This window comes from Epinephelus fuscoguttatus, linkage group LG17 (genome assembly GCF_011397635.1).
Source record: "Epinephelus fuscoguttatus linkage group LG17, E.fuscoguttatus.final_Chr_v1".
In the NCBI taxonomy this organism is placed as follows: Eukaryota; Metazoa; Chordata; class Actinopteri; order Perciformes; family Serranidae; genus Epinephelus; species Epinephelus fuscoguttatus.
This window is the reverse complement of record NC_064768.1, coordinates 24,229,435-24,249,219: the sequence shown is the minus strand read 5'-3', so window position 1 is coordinate 24,249,219 and position 19,785 is coordinate 24,229,435. Positions and strand designations below refer to the sequence as shown.

Sequence of the window (19,785 nt, the reverse complement as noted above, 5' to 3'; positions counted from 1 at the left end):
AAATATTCATAACTACGTTAGTTTATAATATCCTGAAACTAAGAATCTCTGTGGCTTATTTTAGAATGAGTTGTTTAGATCTACATATGAAGTGGGTCCGCTCCCACTGAGTCCGCCATGTTATTTCAAGCGGCCATGATAGGTCCGCTACATTGTTTGACACATGGGAGTAGTTTTGGTTGGTTGTGATCTGCAACCTCACAGCTAGATGCCACAGAATCCTACACACTAGACCTTTAAGTGACTATAAGTTGGACTCAAATTAACCTATGTCAAGTAAATAATAAATAAACAAGACTGATCTAATAAAGCATAAAATGCCAGCACTCAGTATTTGATTATTTTTGGGACTAGATGCTAAGGACACAGCTTGTTGGTCCTCAGAAAGTACTAAGGTTTCACACCACAGCAAATATATGTACATTCTGTTAAAAGACATAGATTTCAACTGAGAAAGAAAGACCAAGACTCTCCCACAGCATTGGCGAGTCGAATCAAGTCTGTCTTTCCGGTTCATCAACATTTGAATGTTTCTTCTCATCGCTAAAGCCAGCATGGGTTTAACTAAGGCCAGCATCTTGCACGCAAGAACACACACACAATTATGTCTGTCTGGCATCCTTCTGAGGGGAATGGACACTCAATAAAGCCACATCCTGGCCACCATGAAAACCCAGGAGTTCTACTGCGCAGCACAAAGAAGAAACTGGCAACCCGGTCCAAACCCAGTGACATGGGAACCATGAGCTCATGAGCTAGTGTTGCCATATACTCAGAGGATGCCAAATCTTCTAGCCTTGGCCGTGAGACGCTTACACTTCTGATCCGTCAGCCTTATGCTATTCAGCAAGAACTTCTCGTGTGTGTCCCTATGAACTGAATGAAGCGATGATAGCATTGTGTTTGAAGACCTGACAGAAACTAAGTGACGATCTGGCAAGTGCACAATAACTCCTGAGACAAGAATGAGGACACACACTGAAAGGAAGAGCAGACAGAGCCAAGAGATATCAAGAAAAGAAAGAGGACACTGGATTGAGTTCTTTTATGTGATAAAAACCTTGTAACATGGAACTAATTCATCCTGCTGTGCTTCAGATTAATTTTATGTATTTGCTTTATTTTTATTTTTTATAGCAGTCAGAGTTGAACAACCTGCTGCAGTGGGATATTAAAAGAAACAACTCCATGAAAAAACAACCTTATATGCTCTTTTTATTTATCCCAGCATATTTTTTCAGCATTTTCCTGGTATCAACAGTGTTTTTCTATCATGAAGCCATTTCAAGATGTGTTTTCTTTCAAACATTGTATATGTGAGTCATCGTGAGTGTGGCTTATGGAGCACAATAGCCAGGAGACAAGGTTAACCTGAACTTGTCTTTAATTATCTCTGGACTGTAACAGTAACAGCAACAGGCTTCTTTGTCGATTTGCTCCTTCTATTATACAGCGATGTCAGAGGTCAGGCTTGGCTACAGTGCGGCCCTCTGGAGGCTGGCTGCTGTCCTGCTCTATCTTGCTTCAGCAGTGTGGGTGTTGCCTGGTAGGAGACTTGATTCTTTCCAACCACCTGTTTTATGCTCATTTTCTTTTTGTGCATTAAAAATCAAGAGAAAAGCAGAGTTGTTTTTTTTTCTCCAAAAAGTTGATATACCAAAAACTTTCTCTTTTTTTTGCTTTTATACTTTACTGTTTTGGTTCACTCTCACCACTCTCATCGTGTCACTTTCACCCTCAGCAGGCAGCTGTTGTAAAGGAAAAAAAAAAAAAACACCTTTGGTAAACCTTCCTGTCAAGCACCAAATGGTGGACAGACAGTTAGTGACTGACTTATCACGGCATTCAAGAGCCAGATGTTTCCCTCAGGAGTTGGTTTAGACCAAAATTTGCACTGAAAGAAAGTAAATATTGAACTTGGATTCATCAGTTCATCACAAGCATGACTCCAAATGAATGTTGCTCTGTATTTGCTGGATGTATAATTGAGTTAACTATTTGTTAACATGCTAGCCATATCAATTTGAGGGCTTTGTTCCGCTGCCCCGAAGTGACAAACCAGCAGTTATTGCAGCTTTTAACAGTCAGGGGTGATTAAACAAAGAATGCATTTGTGATACTCACAAAATAAGTATTTTGTTGAGATATTATTACTTTTTGTTTCCTTTCCTCTAAGAGTCACTTTTTGGTTTATCACAATTGTATTTTATTTTATTCTGTCTAATTTATAAGGAGAGATTACAGAGAAGCACACAATGACATGCTGTTTCATAAAATGGACACTTGGTGGCAGCACTGACCAGCAGCGTCACTGGGACTCTTTGCCATGCGCAGCGGAAGTTGAGCTCATAATCCGGATGAATGGAGAATGAGCACCTGTGTCCTGCTTCGCTGATTTCTGTTGAATATTTCCAATATTTCCAGGGCACTCCTATCAGAGGATTATCTATATATCTGCCAGTGGAGACCGAGTTGGGACCCGCTACACATTGCAGCCACAGATGGCACCATGAACTGCGCATTACTTGCAACCTCCGAGGCTGAGAAATGAAGCCAACATGGAGGTACCAATAACTGCAATTCAATGAAAGGCCACTTGAGGCTGGCACCAAAACAGAGTCAATCCCCACACATTCTCGGAACTAGGGTTGCGATCCGGATCCGGTTCTTTTTTGGTTTGAGACGGGAGCGGGCAGCGGGAGGTCCGAGGCTTCCAGCGAGGGAGAAATATAACAAAATAAGATAAAATAGGAAAACTTGTCTCCCTCTTTTATTTTATTTTCAGCGTTTAATCAAGGCAGAAGCGGACAGCGGAAGGTCCGAGTCTTCCAGCGAGGGGAGCCATAGAAACAAACAGCCAATGTGTGTGTGTGTTCTGTTCAGGTGTTGTCACGTACAGTAAATAACAGTGCCCAAGCATGAATGCATGTAAGTATTTTTTATTACATTGCTGTGGTTAATTTGAGGTAATAGTGTATCAGAGAATCACTTTTTGTTGTTATATATTCTCAGGGAGATGATACAAGCTCTAAATCTGAAATACACACAACACAAATGTGTATTTTCATCTAATTGTACAACAGTTAGAATAAGGTTTTTGTATTTGTATGATTGCATTTGTGTTTATTATATACTTGTTTAAGTATAGCAAGTATAATGAATATAATGTAGGAATCGGTAAGAGGAATCGGTAAGGAATCGGACCGTTAAGAAGTTTAGTTTAGTTTAGTTTATTTACTTTATTAATCCCCCTGAGGGAAAATTCAATGTTTTCACTCTTGCTTGTCAATTACACACAGGTTCAAAAGACATGCACATGCACAAACGGGACCTATACATGCACTAAGTGGAGAGATGTCAGAGTGAGGGGGCTGCCCTTGGTGAGGCGCCCCGAGCGTTTGGGGGGTTCGGTGCCTTGCTCGGGGGTACCTCAGCAGTGCGCAGGAGGTGAACTGGCACCTCTCCAGCCACCAGTCCACGCTCCATATTTTGGTTCGGATGGGGACCTGAGCAGGTGACCCTCTGGTTCCCAACCCAAGTCCCTATGGACTGAGCTACTGCCGCCCCACCAGGAAGAAATCAGTAAGGAATCGGAATTGTTAAAATCCTAACGAGTGCCAACCCTACTCGGAACCCATCGGCTGTATTTGGCGTCAGACTTCCAGCAGACGGCGAATACAGTCTCTGGGGCAGACCCCCGATTTTTTGGCATTCCGGTTTGATTTGGGCAGAGGAAGCGAATTTCCGTTTCCGACTTCTGTTTATATATAAGTAAATATGCTGAACCATTGCGATGGATTCAGAGTTTGCAGTGACGCCTCGTTAGTTCACCGCACGGACCGTTAAACCTGGCAACAACTGCAGCTGGCTCAAACATGATTGGTCAATATCACGCGGACTACAAACAGCCTACAACCGGAAACCAGGGCTCTTCCGCTCTTCTTCCGGAGGCAAGATCTCCGGGGTTTGCCGGAGTTTGCCTCTACATTCACTTAATGTAGAGTCTGTATATAGAGAATAATCCACATAGAACCCCACTTTAAAATGTCCAACTTTAATGCACAAATAAACATGTTTACAGCCTGGTTCAAAAAACAATTTTGGTCTCTATAGCTAATTTCCAGGTGTGTTACTGCAATTATCTACATTGCAAAATATAAATGTTAGCTTTGCACCAAGAACACAGCAGGCGGAGCGATGGCAGTTGAGAGAAGAAATCAGATTTTTTTTTTTTTAGAAAGCAAGCTACTGGTCAGAGGCATCACTAAAAACTTTGACTTAAACATAATAGTGAGAAACAGTATTTGGGATTTAATATCCCACTCAGTCAGTGTACTTCAGTTTCTGTCAACTCTGAAGATGCTAATAATTTCGCTGATCTTTGCGAATTGGACTGTTTTTGCAATGGAACTCATTTGCATGGAAATGGGCCAATTTTGCATTAAATATTTGCATATTACCTACGTAAATACGTGCAACCATTGTGCTTTGAGAACCACATGGTGTCTTTTGTAGCGGCTGCAAAAGCCGCACAATCAGTTTGTTAATTTGCCCGTCAGTTTACAAAAACAATCAATCAATCAATTTTATTTATAAAGCCCAATATCACAAATCACAATTTGCCTCACAGGGCTTTACAGCATACGACATCCCTCTGTCCTTAGGACCCTCACAATGGATAAGGAAAAACTCCCCCCAAAAAAACCCCTTTAACAGGGAAAAAAACGGTAGAAACCTCAGGAAGAGCAACTGAGGAGGGATCCCTCTTCCAGGACGGACAGACGTGCAATAGATGTCGCACAGAACAGATCAGCATAATAAATTAACAATAATCCGTATGACACAATTAGATAGAAAGAGAGAGAGAGAGAGAGAGAGAGAAAGAGATGCAGGACGGTAATGACAGTAGCTTATAACAACATTAATTAAAGTAATAATATTATAATTATAATTCTGGCTACTGTTGTACAATATGTTGAAAGTATATATTAATATCTGACAGTATACATATGTGACAATAATCATATGTGTATAATAAGAGTAGAAGTATGACTAATGATAACAGCAGCAGCAGGAGGCATCTGGCAGGACCACGGCAGCAGCACCAAAACACATTCTCAAAGCTTTAGTTTGTAGTATCTAGCCATGTGGATAGTTTTGGTTTTATTTGGCCATCTGCCTTAGAGATGTCTCAATTTTTATTTGCTGTTTAGAGGCAGAAATATCACAGATCTCAAATCTGAGCAAATAACCCCCGAAACTATCTGCATGGTTGGATACAAAAGTGTTATATCTGAAAAAATGTTATTAATGTTGTTATTTGATTAAAAAGACAGATTTGATATTTTTTGATAGACATATTATAATGACAATAGTACATTAAACATGTTTAAGTATATTAAAAATGATGGCATTTATAGAAGCCTAGCTGTCAAATGGAAATCAGAGCTACAGCAGAAATAAACATGTACAACACGTGCCCCTCTTTGGGAAATGCAGGAAAGTGTTTTATTTTGTTCTCTCCTCCCTCTGCTGTCTCTCACTCTCCCCTTGTCTTTCTCTTTTTCCATTAGTCTTTCTCTCTGTGTTCACAAGCAGCCCACGCAGCAGCCCTGCTTGTTGACTTTATTGTGTGAAATTACAGAGAGAGGGCCAACATGATTCCAAGCTCGTGAATTGAATATTTTTTTTTTAGGGTGCGAGAGGAACTGAGAAACGTGCGGATAAGCAGGTAAGAAAGTAGAAAGAGGGACAGCAAAGAGAAGTGTGTGAGAGAAATAAAGGAGATGAGAAAAAAGAGGGACAGAGGGAGTCATTTCCAGCTACAGCTGACAACTGGAAAATGAGCCGAGGCAATATGTAATCTCCTCTGATGTAGTTTTACCTCCCAAACGCCGCCTCCTGCATCAGTGGCAGCAGTGGCTACAGTAGTGAGGAGGCGCGTTGCTATGGAGTGGGAAGATTTTCAGAGAGTGAGCACCATTACAAATCTGGTTGGAGAGGAGAGGAGAGGAGAGGCAGGGGGATAATGAAGATCAGGAGGGAGGGAGGGAGAGAGAGAGAAAGAGAGAGGGAGGTCGCAGGGCACGAGAACGTTAAGTGAGAGGAGAGGCTGAAGGAGAGATGAGAAAGAAAGCAATAAAGCAAATGCAACAAGGGCAGAGGTGAGGGACAGAGAGGTGCAGAAAAGAGACAGGGTGATATCAACAGAATAAAGCAGAAGAAAGATGTGCAGCCAGACCATACAATCTGCTTAAGTGTTTCCATTGTAACCACCTCCATTATGGCCCGGCTTCATTTAAAGTAAAGAAATGACGGCCTGACAGACAATTAATGAGACAGTTTCCACCGTGCATGTGGTTTTGATCATCTCGCCAGAAGAAAAGCAAGTATTTCTCCTTTTCAGCCTCTGCATTATTCATAAAATCAGTTGGATGATCCTTTGAGTAGCACTTTGCCCTCAGCGTGGTGCCAGAAACGGGAAGAATAAAACTGCAATCTTCAGAGGAGGAAGAGAGACGTTTTCACCACATTACACACACACATGACATTGTTGAGTGGAGAGCAAGTGCAATCTTTTGTGTTTCTTCACTTCCCTCTGAGCTAAGTAGAGGAACATACAGTAATGTGTGTGTGTGGACTGAAATGAAGACAGGATTCAGCATTCAGTCATTAGATTATTAAACTGTGGAGGCCCCCTTCTGGTGGCTACTGGGAACACTAAGATTTTAGTCAGGATGGAAACACAATGGTGACATTTTTGGAATTTTTAGAGTGAGAAATGTAAAATAAAAATGTATAATGGATTATTTTAGGTAAGGTAAGGTAAGGTAAGGTAAAGTAAGGTAAAGTAAGGTAAGGTAAACTCAAACGTCCCAAGGGGGCCATTTGTTATACAGACAGTAGTCATAATTAAAACAAAACAGACAGTAGTCATACGTAACACACAGAATCCAGAATCACACACTGTCAGGGATAAATCATGGACACTGCTGTCACCGCTGGTTAAGAAAAGCATTAGCGGACAGAACAAAGGCAAAACCTCCGCCCTGATTGAAGCATCTGAAACTCAACATGGAGGGGATGTTGAGAGTCTGAGCTGTAGAGGTGACCCTTTCTTCATACAGATGCTGGAGGTTATTTAAAGTAACACCAGTGAGCTTACAGCACAACTTGACCACTTTTTCCAACAACCAAACCAACAGACAATGTTAAAAGAAAGAACAGACTCAATAAAAGCAGAATAGAACAATTTCATGATTGTTGTATTTACATCAAAACTCTTGAGCTTCCTTAAAAAGAACAGGCGTTGGTTTGCCTTCTTACAGATGCTGTCAGTGTTCACATCAAAATTCAACTTGTCATCCAAGACAGTGCCCAAATATACTTATACTGCTGCACTACTGCTACCGGCCTTGATTACACAAGTAGCAGGAAGGCAGGGCCTCCTTCGAAAATCAGTGAACATCTCCCTGGTTTGAGACCCATTAATGTGGAGGAAAGACTGGTCACACCAGTACAGGGCCATGATCATATCCATTAAGAAGACTTACAATAACAGATTCATCTGTTTGGCAAGACTAGGAAAATTCATGTGCATCACAAGTCTAGACTGTAACCCAAACAGTACACAAGTCTTAAGAGTCAACTTGCTTCATGCAGGAAAACGCTGGTGTACTTAATATAACTTTGACAATCTAATTTTATTCATGATTTACCCAACTACAGTCTCGTAGTGTCACCATATCAGCATTCAAAAGTAGTGTAGGACATAGAGAACACAGACGATGGATGAAAAGCTAACAGAAAACATATTCATGAAGCCATGTACAGTATGTCTCTCATAACAGTTAATCGTCATCAGCCATTTGATTCAGGGACAACTGATAGTGCATTGAGCTCTTTTATAGCAGTGCCCTGAAATCACATTCATGCGGACTATAGGATCTGTAATACATGATAACAACCTCCATAAACTGATGGGAAACAGCATTATGTAACATAAACAGTAAATGACAAAAAAATTCAAAGCAAATCTGTGGGACTTTGGGGTTCACTGTCTTGCTTAAGGATACTTGGACATGTAGGATGGGATTGAACCACAGTCCCTCCAATTAACAGACACTCAAGGCACAGCCACTGAAAACAGTGAAGCTGGATCTTACATTTGGCACATGCTTTGTTTCGAGGCAGTGTCTATTTTCTTCCATACGCACACTTCAGGAGCAATTAGGAGCTCAGTGTCTTGCTCAAGGACACTTTTGACACGTGGAGACAGAAATCAAACCAACAACCCTGCTCCTCTTGCATCATGTTATTGTGCGCTTTGTCTTATAACCACAGAAAACAACATGATGTAAGATTAGGTAATTTTTTTAAATTAAACTTATACAAGTCATCTCTCTCTGTTACCACAACAACAGTGAGATTTAAGGCCAGATATACACATATGCTGCATACTGAGTGACACGCATCAAAACAGAGTGGATAACAATATACACGCAGTCCTGTGGGCAATAACAAAGGACGAGTGGGCCGTCAAAGTGAGTCACCTCACTTGCAGATATGAATAGCTCAGTGAATTTTAGCGAGTGGTTGCCAAGGCTACTGCAACTTATAACATGTGAGAGAAAATGTATTTATTAATACATACACAGGTCAACAGGATAGTTTAAAATTAGAAACTTCAGATAAACAACTTTGTGTCGTATTTGTTGAAATTATACTTTGAAAGAAGTACATGAGACAGACAGTCTGTGAAAAAAATGTCGTCCCTTCTCTTCGAGACGAGGAGTCTGTAATGCAGCTGTCAATCATGTCAGTCAATTCATGAACTGTGGTCAAACTGTCAAACTAGGCAGCGCTGATTGAATATGGTTTAACATTCTGTTACTGTGTTCCTATTTCTCACCTCAAATGTTTTCAGGGGCGGCACGGTGGTGTGGTGGTTAGCACTCTCGCCTCACAGCAAGAGGGTTGCTGGGTTCTCTCCAGGCACTCCGGCTTCCTCCCACAGTCCAAAGACATGCAGATTGGGGACTAGGTTAATTGGTAACTCTAAATTGTCCGTAGGTGTGAATGTGAGCGTGAATGGTTGTCTGTCTCTATGTGTCAGCCCTGTGATAGTCTGGCGACCTGTCCAGGGTGTACCCTGCCTCTCGCCCGATGTCAGCTGGGATAGGCTCCAGCCCCCCCGCGACCCTCAAGAGGATGAAGCGGTTAGAAGATGAATGAATGAATGAATGTTTTCAGAAACATATTTTAGTGTACTGTTTGGCTGTAAAATGAAAAAAAAAAAGTTTTGCTCAGGCCAGTGGGCGCTTTCTTGTTTTCAACATGGCAACCGCCTAACAAACTCTCATTTTACAGCTAAACAGTACACTAAAATATGTTTCTGCAAACATTTGAAGCAAGAAAAAGGCAGATAACAGAATCTTGATTCATATTTGATCAGCGCTGCCCAGATTGTTCATGAATTGACTGACAGCTACGTTAGAGACTCCTCATAACTGATTGTTTTCGTTCACATGTGGTAATGCCATTAAAAGCACTACAAGGCATACAGTAGGCGGAGGAATATGACCTTTTCTGTCTCATTTAGTGCTGCCTGGAAATAGTAATACTGCAGTAATGTTTTTTTTTTTAAATAGAAGTTACCAACGAAGGCTTTAAACTCAGAGTGAATACTCAACTCTTTGTACCAGAACTTCCAGAATAAATGATGTGGAAATTGGAAAATAAAAACTCGACTCATTCAAAAAAAAGAGAGTGGGATGACCACCATGAAAGACAAAATAAGTATCAATAAAAATACTCCTGACTACAAATTGTTACTGCAGTTTATCTGCACCAGCACAAAGACAAAGCTTTATAAATGACAGCAAATTTCACCTTCATAATGTGCATTATAACAGAGTACACAACCCAGAGGAGCATTATTGTTTCCTGTTAACTGGTCATAGTGCCATTAGTGTTCGTGAAGGATGCCATTAACAGGGTGACTCTTAACTGTATCATCTTTCAACTTGCTTTTTTAGTTATTATTTAGTCTTTTGTTCAGATGTGCTATAAAAAACATTAAAACCAACTGTTATAAGCTCAAGGCCTCTACTCTATGGTGGCTGCTGGTAAAAGCCCACACTATCCGCTCTCTTCTTAATAAATCCTGAGATAATCAGCAGTGGACAAAGCCACTCAAAGACTTCTCCTGAGGAAATAATCAATGACCTTCAAACTCGGTGCCTCTTTGAAGCAGTAGCTTCCAAGTAATGTTGCTGCTGACAGTCAAATTAAAAAGGCTGTATGGGAACATGTTAACCAAGATAATCAATGAGATTATTAGACACAAAATTGAGGCAATGTAAAATGATGCTGCATCTTTACGTCTTAACACATTTGTAATAGTGTCTCATGTAATTTTTGTGAGATGTTTAAGGTTTAGGTAACCTGGTATTTAAAGGGCATGTTTGGTGTTTTTCAACCTGGAACCCTATTTTGTGTTTATATGAGTAATGGAGACCACAGTTTTTCAATTTGTACTGAGAGTAAGATGAGCTGCAACATAACCATCTGGGGTAGTTAAATTTACATCCACTGCAAGTGCCTGTTTTTTTTTTTACATGTTCATATTTGCTGTCAGTGCTCAAAGCTTTGATCCCAGCCACTGAAACTACTTTAACACATCCTGATTGTACTCGTTGTTGTCTTTATCCACAGACTTGTGAGAGCAGAAGGAAAAGCCTGAGGCCACGAGGTGATTTAAAGAGACTGAGGGATTTTACAGGTAACAGCAGCAGAATGTATCAGTCCTATTTGTTGCTTTCCTATTTCTATTCCAACTAAAATGTGTTACCTCATTAGTAAATTGTTGCTTCCCGCTTCCTGTGTGGCGGCAGTCTGCTGGCAGTCATCACCTGTGAGAGTGTAATGGGTTTCAATGCCTCCATTAAGCAACATTGATCAAATGCCACCCAGACAAATTGAATTCTTACACAGAAGGTGCTCTCTTAAAAGCATCAACACTGCTAGTCTTCTCCCTGTCATGACCACTTTGTTGGTCAACGACTCTCCACACTGCCCTTTCTGCCCCATGCCACCAAACTGAAACAACCCAGCACACAATTATCAAGCCTATCACATACTCTATCTAGATAAACAACCAAACACAAAGCTTTTATGTTTTGAGAAAAAAGATCCCCTGGGAGAAAATTGAACACTTACTCTCTCTTACTGTCCTCATCTCTGCTTCGAAAACATCCTCATAAAACAGCGCTGAGAGGATGTAGGATGAGGACAAAACGGCACTTTGCTCAAGACACAACTTGTAGCAACTGAATCCTTTCAGCTCAGCAACATTCAGACACTAGCAGCCAGCGTGCACTCAGTTCCAATCAACCCATAGTCTAATGGGCCATGGTGGTATGCACTTAACACTACACACATTCTTCCTGTGCCTATGATCCGTAGTTCATATTTGTCAGCAAAAATCCTTACAATGTGCAGAATTTGTGACATTACAGTTTGTCACTAACACCGGATCCAAGTATTACACCACTAGACCCACTTGGCAGGACCACATGAGTGCTGTAATCCATTCTCCCGACAATCTGATCCCACACAATCAACCCAGATGCTGTTTCAATTAAACATTCACTGATTAAGTCTGATCGAATAGACTGAAGTGTCAGCTGACCACTATCTTTGCATGTGTGCGAGCCAGGCCTTGCTGATGGTGGGATTTTAGGAAAAAAAGGATCCAAATTAACATCTGAAAATATGTTTTAAAATGACCTTTGCCGCCAAAATGAGCATCTGTATGTCAGTTACTCACATTGTGTTGCAATGAATTCATGAAGAAAAATTCATTTTTCTGGCATGTCTCCTGTAAACGAAGAATCCAAAAATTCTTGATGAACTTAATCAAAGTTAACCACATTTAACATGCGGTATAATCCAAGTCTCATTGATCTAGCTGTATGCTCAGCTTCCCAAACAGACAACCCTTTCTGACGGCGAACTGAAATGAGAGTGAAACTTACCTATGCTCTCTTTAAAGCCAGACTCCATTTACAAAAACAGTAATTTTACCAGACTGGAAAGAGGAGCTGCTGGTCTACCGCTGCCTCCATCTGTAGTTCCTCACTATGTTATTGCGTGAATCTGGTCTAACCCTTTAAAACACCAAAGTCATACGATAACACAAACTAACTACCTGATAAGGCAGCGACAGATCAGCAACTCCAATGTTCAGTGACATAAAATCACTATTTTTGTCAATGGAGTCTGACCTTGAAGAGGGTATTGATAAGTTTCCCCTCTCCTTTCAGTTCCTGGTTAAACGGGGGTTTCTGTTTGGAAAGTACTAAGCAGACGACTGGACAAATGAGGCTTGAATTATACTGCTTGAGTTGTGTGAGAGTTTGTACATGGATGTTTTGATGTAGCTTTGCTGTTGTTAATCGCGGCCCCCTTTTTACCCCAATGCATCAAGAATCTTCTGTTTTTGGATTCTTTGCTCACCGTGGAGGCGTGTGAGAAAGAGATTCTTTGTTTTAGGAATTCAGCGTAACATGAAGTGAGTAATTGATATACACATGGTCATTTGGGGGTGAAGTATTCCTTTCGTCATCAAGAGGTGCTTCAGTCATACTTGAATTAAAATTAGACTTTGACTCTGCCTGATAATATTGCCACTAACCTGGAGTGATGTGTGGTTTGTAAAATCAGCGTTGGTCTAGAAGTGGGTCCAAAGTTTTATGGTTAATGCAAAAGCTAGTAGACGGAGTTTATGTCATGAAAGTACACATAAGTGTATAATTTTACACTCAAACGGAGACATTTCCCACACGATATCACACCCAACATCAGTCTTATCTGACACCTAGGCCGTTGTGAGGGATGTAAATGTCACCTGCTAGCTGGAAAAAGAGAGTAGCAGTTCCTGAGTCACAATATTATTTTAAAATAAAAACCTGGAGAATTATGTGGTATATTGTCATGCTTACAGTCATCAAGTGCCAACAAAAACAATATAACAGTGTCTCTTATCCACAGCATGAAGCACAGAAGGATTTCACAGCAGCAGCAGCAGCAACATACAGTCTGTAGGAGTCACTATCAACACTTTATCTGACGAGACTGAGATGACTTCACCGGGGGCTTCTCAGGTTCATGACAGCACTTAGATAATTAACAGCAGACCCAGGAGACATCGTGGAAGAAACTCAAATATGAGGACAAAGAAGAGCCACACAAGAACAAGTCAGGACAACAGTCCTCTCATTCAATCCACACACACTTACTGTTGAACTCCCTGCGGCAGACATGAGGCCTCCAGGGTCGGTTTCGTATCCAGTTCAGGCGTCGGGGCAGCTCCATGATGCCAAGCTGGTGCCAGTTTGTAACGACCACTCACCCATCGAAGAGCAGCTCCCCAGTGCTTCTGCCCATACCCAGGACAGATACTCCCTCCAGAGCATGAGTGTCGCAGAGTATCAACCTCAGCAGCCTGGACCTTTAATAGTTCACTTTGTCTTCAGTCTGTCCTGCAGACGGGGAGAGAACTGTCACAGTAGCTGTTGTGGTGCTCAGCTGCATTTCCCCTGCGCTGCCTCATCTTTTATGCATGAGTCAGTGGAACCCAACTCCCTCCACTCCTGGGGAGGGACAGAGGCAGGCCTCTCCCCAGGAACAAGTGCCTATCGACGGGCAGCATCTGAAGCGAAGAGTGCACACCCTGCTGAAATGTGATGCCTCTGCACTAAGCCCCCAGGGAGGGCAAGGTGGATGGATGGATGGATGGATGGATGGAAGGGAGGTGGGGCTTGGCCAGCTACCTGAGGAGGTTAGAAGGAAGCCGGTCAATCAAAGACAGCATGACATGGGGACAGTGTGTGCGTGTGTATATAGGCTACATAAAAAAATACACTGCATCAGGTTTTCACAACATCAGCCTACGTTGGCAGTGTAATGAACCAACTCTTACACCTAAGCTGAGCTTTAATTCAGTGCCGCCCTGAAAACTACAACACTGAACATTGGTGTTCATGAAGCAAGATTTTAATCACAAACAAGGAGGTATAAATGTAAAATCTATATGCTGATAGACACCTTGCTTCACCTTGTTGCTGTTGTCCCTGGTTTTATATGAGAAGAGGGAAAGCTTGCTGGCCGCTATGCTAATGTATACAATGTAAAATGCCATAGGCTTGGGCTACTAACACTAGCATGTTGTATTTATGGGGAAAATGTGTCCAGATAAAGACAAGTGTCTGTCTGTGAATGCTGTGAGTTATAGTGAAGCCAATTTGTGCACTTGTGTTTGAAATTGTCTCTATAATCATGTTTAATGTGTGTTTTGTGTTTTGAATCAACTAAACTTTACAGCACTTCACAGAAACCTCCGTCGCCAACTAGTGTTTTGGAGGTGTAACTGCAGAGTGACACAGACACTCACTGTCTCAATAGCACTGAGTCCCTATACTGGTCTTAAACTGCAATAGCACGCAAAAGTTGCTTTTGTGAAACGGGTCACTGAATGGAGAAACAAACACCAACAGAAATAACAACAACAAAAAAAGAAATAAGAAAAAGAAAGAACAGACAAAGCAAAAGCAGATGTTATATGTTAAGGGGTCAGCACAAACAGTTCTGGGTCATCTATAATATTCATAAGTTTTCCCCTTTCTCTTTCATAAGCTTCAGTGACTTGTGATACAAAGCTAGCTCTCTCTTAAAAACCACTAACAAAGGTTGTGTTTTCATACATCTGCATTTGTGAATTAAAAACTTTCCCAGGATAAGTAGAGTGTTTAATAAAAGTTCTGAATTCCCATCCTCCCTTAAAATTCTGAAGGTGATGTCACTTTCGGAGGTCACTTGAGGAATATATGTCATTGAACACTTGCTTTTGGAGGCAAAGGTATTTTAGAAAGTCAATCAATCAATCAATCAATCAATTTTATTTATAAAGCCCAATATCACAAATCACAATTTGCCTCACAGGGCTTTACAGCATACAACATCCCTCTGTCCTTTGGACCCTCACAGCGGATAAGGAAAAACTCCCCAAAAAACCCTTTAACAGGGAAAAAACGGTAGAAATCTCAGGAAGAGCAACTGAGGAGGGATCCCTCTCCCAGGACGGACAGACGTGCAATAGATGTCGTACAGAACAGATCAGCATAATAAATTAACCTTAATCCATATGACACAATGAGACAGAAAGAGAGAGAGAGAGAGAGAGAGAGAGAGAGAGAGAGAGAGAGAGAGATGCAGGACAGACGGTAATGACGATAATGTAGCTTATAACAACATTAATGAAAGTAATTATATTATAATTATGTGACGCTTCCGAACACTTTGTGCCACACGCGCATGCGCGCATGTCGCAATGACGTCACGCTAACATCGCTCATCCGGGTATGCAACTGGCAGTTGAGTCGAACTGCCGCGAGATGTGAAATTGGAAAACTTATTTCTGTTGTGTGTGACATGAACGGAGTATGCTATCGTTTATGTAAATGTGCTTTTATTTTATAGGTGTCAATAAAGTAACAGGTGTCGTGCCGAGCTGCGCGTGCACTTCTCGGGAGTGTAAAGCAAAAACTACCAGACACTGAAATAGTTTCTAAAATGAAACTGATGAGGTTTGTTTGTGGTGAGAACGTGTTCTGACCTCAATCTGAACCAACTGCTGTCTCATTACACATTGTTTGGGTTAAACATGAGCATGTTACAGTCCTGGAGGATTATTTATTAATGTGCGCCTCCTCCTGTAGGCTTCTACCTTAATATGCACATTCAGCACATCCAATGCATCAAAACATTGTTTCCTAATAATATGGACCAGTGACTAATATTTACATATTATGTAAATGCTGCCGTGAGAACATGAACCAACTCTAGGCAATTCTGTAACTTTGTGACAAAATTAGTGTTTCTGGTCAGATCTGTAGGTGTTGATGGATACCTTGCACATAAACCAAACTGTCAACAGTTTGCCAGGTTGGGGTAGCGATGCATCTCCATATGAAAACCTCACGTTTCTAGTTGGAAGAAGAAATATATATATATACATACACTATAGCATATATATATATATTTAAGCAATATCACACGAGAGGGAGTGATGTTGTACTGCGGCCTCGTGCCTACGACCGAATCACAGCCGTGACGATATCACAGTATAACATCACGAGCTCGAGTGTGATATTGCTTTTATACAACAGTTCAACAGTTAAATAAGCAAGGCTGGTTAAGAAATGTTGAAAAATAAGGACAAAATAGATAATTTAAGCATTTTATTTGTCTTCCGCCAACAAAAATTGTTCCCTCAGGACTCCGTTGTCACCGTTGCTATGTAACGCAGACATGGTGCGCCAGGCACTTGCTCTTTATACACATTTATCTGCACGTTTCCATTAATTGTGCAGCCGGTGAAATAAGTCTGTGGTGACTGCATGGTGGACTGTCGCTTCACAGGCACAGCCTACTCTGCCTTCTGATCTGACAGTATGTTGCTTTTCTCCAAGTCATTGAGCTCCGCTGATGAAACACTGACAAACCTAGATGTGTGCTCAGATGGACTCAGCTTCTCCTCTCCCTCATCTTCCTCTGATGACCATTCATAGTTCAATTCAAAACTTATTTTAGGAAATAAATCCATATTTTTGGCTGTTTGACAGTGGATGAATTAATTAGCCTACAACGCAACTGCTGACCTAACTGACACTAACCGTCAGTTTTGATTTGATTGTTGATTGCAATCAGCTGTGAGGCGGAGTGATACATACACAGTGAAATAACCGTGATGTTGTACTCCAATATCATCACGGTTTTACTGTCTCTCGACCAATCAGATTACAGGGCCGGAACTAACTGTTGTATAAAAATATATGTATATGTATGTATGTATGTATGTTTATATATATTATTATCAGTGACCTGGCAGCAGGCTGGCCAACTGAGCGGTGGTTGGTCATGCTTATGGTTGCCTCTGGCACCTGGGAACTGTGGCACACAGCATCTGGCGATGTCACTGACCGTTGAATGTGCAAGATGTTGTACATTTGTATATTGTATGTTGTATATTGCAAGTTGTTTGCAAATGTAATGTTTTTTTTTGAGATCAAAACTAACTATAATAAGAAAGAGCTTTCACATTACACAGTCAGTAGTATAACTGTAGACTGCAGCTGAGGTGGCTGTGTGACAGTACCGACTTCTGCCACATAGTGGTGCTCTATCTCCATGCTACTAACCCTGCAGTAGTTATTCATACTATTGTAGTTCAACACATTGACAGTGGTTGTGTTTGCTTCTTCTTTGAGAATTTCTCATTGAGTGATTTAAAGTTATTTTGAATGTTTGTTACCTGAGAAAATTGACTGACTCATCTGGTATTTCAGAGATGTTATTACCCTTGACTAAGGCATGTTTTCTTTCATAATCAGCTGTAAAATAAATACAACATATAGCCATCTAACGTTGTATGTCCATCCCCTAAGCCAACCAACTTTCTCTGCAAAGTAACTTTGCTCTGAGGTTACCTGAGCTATAGGTGCTGTAATGGAGCAACAAGTTTGCACCTTTCTAGTCTTCCAACCATTGAACCCCACCCCCCAGCAAGTTATTTGGTATTTGGCCTTCTGGCTCAGCTCCCTCTTCACCAGCGCATCACTGCAGAAGATGCACCAAACCGCTGATCATTCTCACATTCCATTCTACCCTCACTAGGAATATTGTCTTTTTTTGGCTATGTTGCCTTAAACTCTTTTATAGACCTGGTTGTTAAATTCTTGGTTTATAATCTTTATCTCTAAAAACAACAACAAAAAAACAAAACAGATTTGTCTCCAACTCTGGTGTCCTTGTTGCCTCACTGCTTGGTCTCTAACAAGTACACAACACTTTATTATACTACACTGTACATTGTGTTGCCCACACTTTACAAGAATATGCTGTTGGGTCTGATGTCTGTGGTGACTTTCCTGTTCAATAGAGCTCTATCTATCTATCTATCTATCTATCTATCTATCTATCTATCTATCTATCTATCTATCTATCTATCTATCTATCTATCTATCTATAAAAGGACACTTTCTAGAAAATGTTTCAGTTTTTTTTCCCAAACTCTCTGAAAGCCTAAAGTAAAATATTCAATCCAAGACCAACAGTCCAACACCTGATGATATTGTTTGTTTTGACATGACAATTTTATGTAAACAAAAAAAAAATGGGAATATAGAAACTAATTGTTAAACTCAAAATAACTTTGACAACTTTAAGTCTATAGCAACCTAATAACAAACACAAAAATGCACCTGGTGCTAAATGAGCATTGACAGATTGTTTAACTGCAGTTTGACAGGATTTCATCAAGTGTTAGGAGACCATGACCTCTAGTGGCTGTGAGCTGCCCACTGCAACCAGGGGCTCATGATATCCATGTTTCCAGTTGAGGTAGAGGCAGTGGTTGCAAACAGTCAAAGTCACTCAAACACACTTTATGTACTTGCCTTTATTCAAATAAAACACCTTCCTGTCTCTGTCTGGGCAACCAAGACTTCCTCCACTGAAAGGTCTTAGCATTTGGCTTGTCTGTATCCAGAAAAGAATAAATAAAAACTGTCAACAAAGCAAGCACTTTAGGACACAGTTGTACAAACACACAAAAATACAACTTTATCTAACACAACCAACCAAAAAAAAAAAAAAAAAATAAAAAAATCGGTATTTGGTACCCCAATGACACACATCAAATATAAGTTATACTGCAACATTCAAGTCCTGTGATTTCTGAGTATATACGTTCATAACATGAAAATATTTGGAAATACATTGAAAATATTATGTATTTACTGCAGATATATAACGCTTTTCTTTTTAACAATACACAAAACTGACTAGTTTGGTTAAAATGACACTGACCCCACAGAAAGCAACATTCAACAGGTATCTGTGTGCTTCTGTTGGCTGGTGTTGTAGAAGTGCTGCTTCAAGACACAATATATGGTCTGATCTAAGGCCTGATTATTCCCAGCTGATGGTTCACTGGCCTCCCCTACAACATCTGAAGCTGCTTGACCACCTGATGAACATTTGGCAAACCCTACAGCATCGTGTCAATATAATTGTGCTTCAGACACTGAACTATGTTACTATATCAAAAATAGACAGGGCCTTTGCAGACCACACTCACAGAAGGCACATACAGTTCTTAAAGACTACAGTACAAACACGTCTGACTAGTTTCTACCCACAGCTCAAACATACTATAGCTATTAATTTTCTCATCTAGAAAGCTGAGACACTTTGCTACAGGCCCATGCACTCTGTGAGCAGAGAGACGGTCCAACTATCAGCCTGTTTAAGACCTTCGGTTAGTGTACACGGTGAATAAATGGTCCAATTTGGTGATATATTCACAAGGCAACAACATTACATTAAATATGTCATCTGTGATACAAACTCTTAAGACAGAAGTGGAAAGATAAAGACCATAAATATCAGCAACAACGTGTGCAGATCAGCGTGGTTGGTCCTGAGGTGTGTTTCTACAAAGACCCCATTCAGGTAGCAACTTAGTTATTAAAACTGGTGATCGTTTTCTCGATTAATCGATTAGTTGCTGTGTCGATCAGTGTTTCTTAAAAGCCTTAAATGACGTTCTCAAATGTCTTGTTTTGTCCACAACTCAAAGATAATCAGTTTAGTGTCATGGAGATGGAAAGAAACCGCAAAATATTCATATTTAAGAAGCTGGAATCAGAGAATTTTTCCTTT

The 19,785-nt window shown here is 40.7% G+C and overlaps 1 protein-coding gene across 1 annotated transcript in view; it reads right to left on the bottom strand.

Moving 5' to 3' along the window:
- The window catches only part of ripor2 (RHO family interacting cell polarization regulator 2), a 105,052-nt gene extending 91,660 nt beyond the window's left edge, over nt 1-13,392 (bottom strand). The window contains exon 1 of the mRNA XM_049601702.1: nt 13,302-13,392. Within this exon, the coding sequence (XP_049457659.1) occupies nt 13,302-13,377 (76 nt within the window). The 5' untranslated portion in view covers nt 13,378-13,392. The remainder of the gene's footprint in view (nt 1-13,301) is intronic.
- Nucleotides 13,393-19,785: the final 6,393 nt, after the last annotated feature.